Consider the following 8,990-nt stretch of genomic DNA (forward strand, 5'->3'; position numbering starts at 1 on the left):
TGTAAAATGCAAACGTTTGTGTGCCCTCTCTACGGTGAGGTTAGGTGCTGTCAGATGCTTTACAAGCCTGCATATGAACGTGTGCTGGAGCGTGTCCAGAGAAGGGCAGCGAAGCTGGGAAGGGTCTGGAGCACAGGGCTGATGAGGAGTGGCTGAGGGAACTGGGGTTGTTTAGCCTGGAGAAGAGGAGGCTGAGGGGAGACCTTATCGCTCTCTACAGCTCCCTGACAGGAGGTTGTAGTGAGGTGGGTGTTGGGCTCTTCTCCCAAGTAGTTAGCGATAGGACGAGAGGAAATGGGCTCAAGCTGTGTCAGGGGAGGTTTAGGTTGGATAGTAGGAAAAATTTCTTCATGGAAAGGGTGGTCAAGCCTTGGCACAGGCTGCCCAGCGAGGCGGTGGAGTCACCATCCCTGGAAGTGTTCAAAAAACGGGCAGACGTGGCACTTTGGGACATGGTTTCGTGGGCACGGTGGTGTTGGGTTGATGGTTGGGCTGATGATCTTAGAGATCCTTTCCAACCTTAATGATTCCTAGTTTTTACTTTCATTATAAATAATCCAGCCACTGAGCCAGGAAACACGAAATTGCTGCTCTCCCCATAATGGGTTTAGTGTGGACTTGGTAGTGTTAGGTTAATGGTTGGGATGGATGATCTTAAAGTTCTTTTCCAACCTAAACGATTCTGTGATTCTATGAACTTGTCGCAGCATTCGGGTTGCAGCGGCGGGCTGCCACCATGGCGTACAACCTGAAGGATGACGTCAGGGTTTACTTTGCCCCCCGGTTGCCATGGCGACGAGCGGGGGCCAGCAAGCGCCCGGCCGCAGCGGCGCGGCCCCCAGGGGGCGCCATGGCAGCGGCCGCCGCCGGCCCCGCCCCGCCCCTTCCCCCGCGGGGAGCGCCGCGTCCGGAGGCGGCGGCGGCCCGGCGCTGGGCGCGGAGCGGAAGGTGAGTCCCGGCGCCCAGGCAGGAGGGGAGCGGCCGCCGGCGTCGCCCGCAGCCCGGGGGAGCCCCGTGGCTCTGCCAGCGCCCGCCCTCCTCCAGCCTTTCACCCCGCCGGGCGCGGCCCGCGCGCCGCTGACCGTCGCCCCGCATCTGCCCCCCCCCCCCCCCCCCCCCGGTGCCCCTCGCCCGGCGCCATCTGAAGCGCGAACGCGCGCCCGCCGCCCCTCGTCCCCCGCGAAGGGCGCGGGAGGTGACTCACGCTCCGCAGCGCGCTCGGGCCGGCGCGTCCGCCCGCCCGCCCGTCCGTCCGTCCGTCCGTCCCCCGCACTGAGGCGGGGCCGGGCCTGCGGCGCTCCCCGCTGGCGCCTCCCGCCTGGGCCCTCTCCCCACAGCCGCCGCCGGAGCGTGGCCGCGGCCTCGCCCCTGCCCGCGGCTCCGCGTTTGGCCGCCGCCCGCGGCCTCCCCGCTGCTGCCTCCGGGCGGGGGGGCGGTGCGAGCGCCGCGCTCCCCGGCTCCGGCCTCCGCGCAGGCCGCGGCCGGCTGGGCCGGGGGCTCCGGGGGCCGCGGATCTCGGTGTTGAGGGCCTGTATGAGCCTTTCCCGTAACGGTGCCGAGCAGCCGGGGGGGCTGTACCGGGGAAGGGCGCCGGAGCGGAGTCCCGGGCGTTACTGTCCCGTGGGCCGATCGAGGGGAAAGGGTTGAGCCGCCTTCACGGGGATAAAACTGGCTATCTCAGTATAATGTAGGTTCTTCCTTCGCAATCGGAAAAAATGATGAGGGTACTTGATACTTCTAGACCATGGTATGATACTAACAACACTGTTTTTTCCATATTATTCACCCCTTAAAAAAAAAATCAGTTCAGAGGAATTATTTCACCTCACGAGAACAGCATTTGCGCACCAAGGGGCCTTTTTTTCATGCTTTCACCTCGGGTGGATGGCCTTGGCTTCAGAAGCTCCTGGGCCCACAAGTGCTCTAGTGTTACAGTAAACCACATCGGATTCCATGTTTGCAGCCCGCCCTTCTTCAAAACCGTTTGGGCCAGTATAGGGCTCAGGTATTTTTGGTGTCATCTCCATCTATTTTTCTGCTGTCAGGAGTTACTAAGTGCAGCGAAAGCCAACTGAGCTGGGACAAAAGGAAAACAAATACTCTAATGCATCCACCTTACTAATTTTGATACTCTTATGCCAAAATTAACATAAACTTTTTATGTTTTCTAGCTTCAATCTCTATAGCCTTATTCTTTGTAATACTTGTATATCTGTTTTTTTTATTTTGTTTTAAAGTGTTTTAAAATGCTATCACTCTACAGATGAAAATCTTCTCGAGCTGATGTATTAGCTGCGTTTGGAAGCTGTACAGCCATCAGCTGCTTAGCTGCTCTGCTTGCTGATACTGAAGACTGTAGGATTTTGGGTAAGAGAGCATGACTTTTGTTAGTATTTTCAACATTAAAACTTTATCTGAAGGACTGTGCTTCAGAATATCTGGTCTGTGACAAAAGGCACCGGGGTGCTGTAGAGCTGCCTTGGAGGTTACGCCGAGTGCTGGAGTGCCTGGAGTCCTGACCTGTCTGTCTTCATGGTGAACCTTCTTTTGTTCCAGGGTAGGACTGTGAAACTAGACTTCAGTATTTGTGTGCATTTAATGTGTTCTTAACTGTAACAAAATGGGCTGGGGGGGGCGAGAAAGGGGAGTAGGAAGAAACCTCTTGTGTTTAACGTGTGAGTTTTCAGAATGTTTGTATTGTTTCGTAAAGTCATGAAAGATTAAGTAGATACGAGCAAGTCTTATTCTTGAATGTTTTCATTTTATAATTAGACTGTTCAAAATGAATGAACATCCTAAAAAGAGGAAAAGGAAGACTCTACATCCTTCTCGATATTCAGGTCAGTCTAGAGCTTGAGTTATGTATGCTTTTGTAAGTTCATTTTTTCTCAGAATAATTACTTTATGAGAAGGGGCCACATGTACTAATACGTGGAAAATCAGTAACATACAGGGTGGGAGAAGAAGTCTTGGTCTGAATGTATTGAGTACCCACTCTGCCTGCTCCATTGTTAAGCCACTTTCAGTCAATGCGTCTGAACGGTTTTGTTCTGTACTCCCTGCAAGTGGGGAAACTTCCTCAAGCTACCAAACAAAGGTGATTCTGCTAACACACAAGGGGAGGAATTTTGTACAAGTCGGAATGGGGGTGTCCAGAAGTGTTGAGCGCTGAACAAACTGTGTTCCTGTCATTGTCTTCAGCGGGAGCAGAGTTTGATAACGACTGTATCTGATACTGTGCACATCAGAAGAGCAGCTGAAAGTTGTAAATCACAACAGGAATGTCATCAGGCCAGCACAGAATTCTCACAACACAAGAAGTAAAAATGCAGCTGGTGATGAGAAATTTGGTGCACATGAGATACATGTGTAGCTACATCAATGTGTTAGCATAAAAACTACCTTTTTTTTTTTTTTTTAAGATTCTTCAGGTGCAAGCAAATACATAGACAACAGTGGAATTTTTTCTGACCACTGCTATAGCGTCTGTTCTATGAAACAGCCAGATATAAAGTTTTCTGAAAACAGAGGTAAGAGTACCTTCTGGGGTCTTGTTCTGCAATTCTTTACTAAGTGTATCACGGTCCTATTCATAGAAGTAAATAGAATAGAGAATATGTAGCGGGTGACTTCTGAGCATTGTTGTGATCTGATACGCCTTAGACTGGTGGAAGGTGGTTTAATCATTGTAATCGAAACACAATTTTCAAAGTAGAAACGATGACAAGAAGATCCTTCCATTTTACAGCATTTCTAATGACGATTAGACTTACTTATCTAAATATCCACTAGCTAGGTAATAGAAAGCTGATGTAAATAATCTTAAGAGTTCAGATGGAATTTACCAGCAATTGCATTGAACTGTACTTAGGGAATACAAAAAGCCTTTTTATACAACATCCACCCATAGATGTAAACTTTAGCAGAGCAAATGTGAGGATGGATTTTTATTATATTTGTTTTTCTTTTGGCTCTAATAAATTAGTCAGCAAGTCTCTGGAAGTCTTACAAAGTATTATATTTTAAAATGTGATGTCTGGAAATGTTTAAGAATATTTTTTAAACTTGTGTCTTTCAAATGTAAAGTTTTATTTAAGGATTTTAAGTTTTTTTCCAGTATAATTAATTTACTATTTTTGGCTGAAATTTTAAAGACAGAGTTGCCACCTTTTGAATTCTTTTGTTATCTTCTGTATGTATGGAAATAATTTCTGAAGTGTTTATTGTTACTTTCATCAATGTAGGTTATGATGTGAGTAGTATATAAAGATAAATTTATGCAACTAGAAGTAGTAAATAGAGAATAAGAGCTGTGGTTAAAGAATCATGGTGATGCTAGTATAGACAAATGATGACGAGAAAATTCTCTTTCATCTTTGCAGGTAGATTCCACAGTCCTGTGCAGAGCCTAGACACAGATGATGATGGGAGTCCAGTGCATGCTGGGACTTCTCAGTGGAGTGGGTCACATTCAAACGTTGTGGGGTTGCACTATCCAGACCCTAAAAAGAAGGATAAAGGTAAAGGTGTATTTGCAGCTCAGGTGCTGGGAAGCTGGAGAGCATGGCTGCTGGCTTCTTATGTAACTTTTTGCTTTGACGGAAGAGGTGAAGGATTTGTAGTTTATGTTACTTGTTAGTTAAACATAATACATAGTCCGGCTGGGAAAAATAACTGCTTTTTGCATTTGTAAGCTGCTACAGCTAACGGAAAAGTTAAATATGGACCCAGGTGTTTTGCAGGGGTTTTTTAACCTTTTGCTTTTATTACCTATTTCCTCCTGCAGATAAAGGCACTAATAATGGAATGTGCAGAGACTTATGTGATTCACCTATATTCAGTGACAGCCCTACAGAAGAAGAGAAACCTCTAGACATTCAAACCGTAGAAATTTCTACAACAGAAGTCAACGCTGTAGAAGTTCACGATATAGAAACACAAACTGTGTCACCCGAGAAGCTAGAAGCTGAGGACCTAGAGGAAATCCCTCTGGAAACCTGTAAAATCTTTGAGAAGAACCAAGCTTTGAATATCACAGCTCAACAGAAATGGCCTTTGCTGAGAGCCAACAGCAGCGGCTTATACAAGTGTGAGCTCTGTGACTTTAACAGCAAGTACTTTTCTGATTTAAAGCAGCACATGATCCTGAAGCATAAGACGTGTACAGACACTCATGTCTGTAAAGTTTGCAAAGAAAGCTTCTCCAGCAAAGTGCAGCTCATTGAACATGTAAAACTGCATGAGGAGGATCCATACATCTGTAAATACTGCGATTACAAAACAGTGATATTTGAGAATCTGAGTCAGCACATAGCAGACACTCACTTCAATGACCACCTTTACTGGTGTGAGCAGTGCGACATGCAGTTCTCCTCGAGCAGTGAGTTGTACCTGCACTTCCAGGAACACAGCTGTGACGAGCAGTATTTGTGTCAGTTCTGCGAGCATGAAACAAATGATCCAGAAGATCTTCACAGCCATGTGGTGAACGAACATGCATGTCGACTGATAGAGTTAAGCGACAGCTATAATAACAAGGAGCGTGGACAGTACAGTCTCATAAACAAAATCAGTTTTGACAAATGCAAAAACTTCTTTGTATGCCAAGTGTGCGGCTTTAGGAGCAGGCTGCATACAAATGTCAACAGGCACGTAGCGATTGAACACACCAAAATATTCCCTCATGTTTGTGATGACTGTGGGAAGGGCTTTTCAGGTATGTTGGAATATTGCAAGCATTTAAGCTCTCATTTATCTGAAGGGATTTATTTGTGTCAATACTGTGAATATTCAACAGGACAGATTGAAGACCTTAAAACCCATTTGGATTTCAGGCATTCAGCAGACTTACCTCATAAATGTACTGATTGTTTAATGAGGTTTGGAAATGAAAAAGATCTTTTAAGTCATCTTCAGATACATGAGACAGCTTGATTACTTTCTTTCCCTGTAATCAGTTTGTTAGAATTGGAATTAATTTCCAGTCACTAAAATGTGATATTAAATACAATTTTAACAGCACTTATACAATTCTAATGTTTTTCTCTTTATATCAGCAAAGCATGTATAACAGCTTGGTGTTGTGAATTTCTTACCTAGGGGTTTCAGTAGGAATAATCACTTTACAGTGTGGTGGACCAGATTTTGGGGGGAGGGACAGTGGGAGTAGTTGCATGTTGTAATAGCAGTTCTGATGGACATCCCGCACTTCCACATCTAATGTACAAGAGCAGCGCTCTCGAGTTTAAAAAGGGCCACAGAGAAAGTCAACATCTAGTTTCATGCTTAACGCCACACTGATCGCAACTGCATATCCAGCTCATGTTACCCTCTGTGGCAGCAGGTCATTGTGCTGATGTTCAGCAAATTGCATGAGCCTGCCAAAGATAAAGGCGTTCCAAAAATTCCCAGGCATGGACATCTCCAAATTCACATACCAGCCTGCATTTCCCACCTCATACCCTTGATAAGCTTTTAAAATGGTCTTGGTTTTCTCTTGGGGTACCTGTCTGACCTCATCGTTCACGTTCTTTGTTCAGTACTTAATTTTGACGCTTGCCTGTGGGACTGTCCAACAACCCTCTCTTCCACACATGTACTGCACACCTCCCACATGATTTTTGTCTCCTTTATTTACCTTCAGTTCCTATCTTTTAATGCACCAAGTAGACATGTATTACTTGCATGTAGATTGGGTCATGTACTCAATTATAATTGTAAGGGAATTTGCAAAGTGATCCAGCTGCGAATGTACAGAAAGCGTGATTTTCGTATCTAAAATCCTAATTTAGCTCTCACTGAAATGATGTCTCACCAACCTCATTTAGAGCAAGCCTCTATTATATTATTGTAATTCTGTATATTTGTAACAAGCTTTCCACCGCTAATAATCTGAGGACAGTTATTTTAATTCTGTAAATTTTAAACTTCTCCTATATCCTGGCTTAAAACACTGGTACAGTACAAAAATTTTATTAATCACTTTCAAATTATTTCACACAGCTGTTCAGATTAGATAGTGCTGTTCTGCCATTATAATCATTAGAAGTAAATCTTTACAATTCATTCTGTAGCTGTATTTGAGTGGATACTTGGACAGATAAAAATAAGGGTGAGGTCATTTAGATTGTGCTAGTTACAGGGTGAAATTACCCATAAATTAGTGGTGGAGTTTACATTTCTTTCTGCATTGATTGTAAATTTGTAATGTAAGATTGTCTAATGCAAGCTTTATGTAGATATAATTAATGTATAAAACATTTCTTCATCAGTGAGAATTTGGTGTTACCAGCTTCAAGGCGTCAAGGGTCTTTGCATTTGATTTTGAAAGCTAAGGATAAAAATTGGCTGAATATAGTCAGTTTATGGAAGTTCTAATTTCTAGAGGAGTATTTCTAGAAAGTCTGCTGTGAACCAGTTAGCGTACATTTCTTTGTAGGAGGCAAGACCACTTTTCGTCATTTTGAAATGCTGATTTACTACTAAATCTTCTGTGTAGTCATTGAAAAGGGCAACCTGATGGTGTCTGTCCTGACTGTATTTTATTAGTCCGTTGTATAGAGAATGACAGTGTCTGTGGTAGAATTGCTGATTTCCTATTCTGAACACATTCATCCTGGCTGGCTTAAAATGGTAGCAATAATATAGTTAACACAGCACTAATAAGAATTATTTCATATATGGAAAGTTAATTTTGTTCATATGGGTATAACTGGGTGGGGGGAATGCTGGTTCTCTTAAAACCCTGCTCTTGGTGACGACACACAGGTGGAATGGCACAGTTGAGCTCTGGAGAGAAAGCCACTCCAGGTGACAGTGACAAGAAGTAGAAAAAAAGACATTTAAAAAAAACCCCAAAAATAAATAAGTGGGCTTAAGAAGTGTGTATGTTTGTATAAACCAGCATTGTGTCCTGTACAGGAAAGGTGGTCTCTTGTAAAAGCATAGAGCCCTGCGATACAGGAAACTTCCCCGTTGACTCCTGAATAACTTCATATCTATCTTTGAGTTATTTCTGATCTCTAAACTGGGAATGAAAAGAATACCCCATAAGAATGTTATGAAGCCAAATCATTCCTAACTAAAATGCACCCCACGGTGTCTAATTAGGAAATATATTCAAGTTTGTCTTAGGCTGGATTTTATAAATAAGGGACTAATGTTAGTATTTACTTTAGTATCTGTCAGAAAGTAAATGGAAATGTACAGGAGTAGCTCATCTCATTTACCTCAGCAGGAACACAAGTAGGATATCAGCTTCCACGTGATCAGCATGCTAAAACAAGAAAGGTACAAGAAAGTAGTAGAAAAAATAGGTAATGAGTGGAGTCTGTCTAGAAGTCAGAGGACCAAAAGGAATGACTGTAGATGCCAAGGACAGTACTTTGTTCCCATCGAAGGGAAGACGAGTTTGGTTTATTTACTTGAAGTGTGTAAGTGGAAGGTCAGTGCTCTGACACTGCTGCACCCAGGTGAGAGCCCACGAATGCAGCTGGTCTGATACTGCCAGAGACTTCAGTCTTCTTTCAGCCTAGAGCTTGAGCGATTCAGCTCGGTCTTGAATGAAAGACATTAACTGTAGTAATCGGATGTATGCCAGTATTTTTTTTTCCTGAGACACTCAATAAGCGTATCAAATCCAGTCGTTTGTTCATTGCACTGATACCTGCAAGGTTCATCTACTTCAGGAGAACAGCATTCTAACGGGAAACTACACAAAATCATGAGAGTGGTTTTGGAAGTGTTTTGTATTTGCAAGTAATATGTATTTGATTCTTTAGTTTTCAGACTTTCCAGCCTTTAGGTTGGATGTGTGTCGTGTATTTCAGCTTCCCAGATCATGTTTGTTATTGCACAAAAGCTCTTTTTCATATGAAAGAATATGTTGACTTCAAATTTTAAATCCCACCAATTATTGCAAGAACTTAAAATACAGCAAATTAGTAATTCTCAAATAATGTGTTCTCTATAATGCTTATTGTCATTGATTT

General features: G+C 43.7%; 1 protein-coding gene across 2 annotated transcripts; it reads left to right on the forward strand.

Annotated features, from left to right (window-relative positions):
* The first annotated feature begins 917 nt into the window (after positions 1-917).
* ZNF639 (zinc finger protein 639) lies at positions 918-8,526 on the forward strand. 2 transcript variants are annotated; one of them, XM_075716715.1, is made up of 6 exons: positions 918-948; positions 2,238-2,367; positions 2,773-2,840; positions 3,423-3,530; positions 4,383-4,520; positions 4,787-8,526. In XM_075716715.1, the coding sequence occupies exons 3-6, from the start codon at positions 2,783-2,785 to the stop codon at positions 5,932-5,934; spliced, it is 1,452 nt and encodes a 483-aa protein (XP_075572830.1). In that variant the 5' UTR covers positions 918-948; positions 2,238-2,367; positions 2,773-2,782; the 3' UTR covers positions 5,935-8,526. The 2 variants fall into 2 exon arrangements, with proteins under 2 accessions (XP_075572830.1, XP_075572831.1); XM_075716716.1 differs by lacking the exons at positions 918-948; positions 2,238-2,367 and having other exon boundaries at positions 2,751-2,840; positions 4,383-4,526.
* The last annotated feature ends 464 nt before the right edge of the window (positions 8,527-8,990 follow it).

Source organism: Pelecanus crispus, chromosome 9, assembly GCF_030463565.1.
Source record: "Pelecanus crispus isolate bPelCri1 chromosome 9, bPelCri1.pri, whole genome shotgun sequence".
Taxonomy (NCBI): domain Eukaryota; kingdom Metazoa; phylum Chordata; class Aves; order Pelecaniformes; family Pelecanidae; genus Pelecanus; species Pelecanus crispus.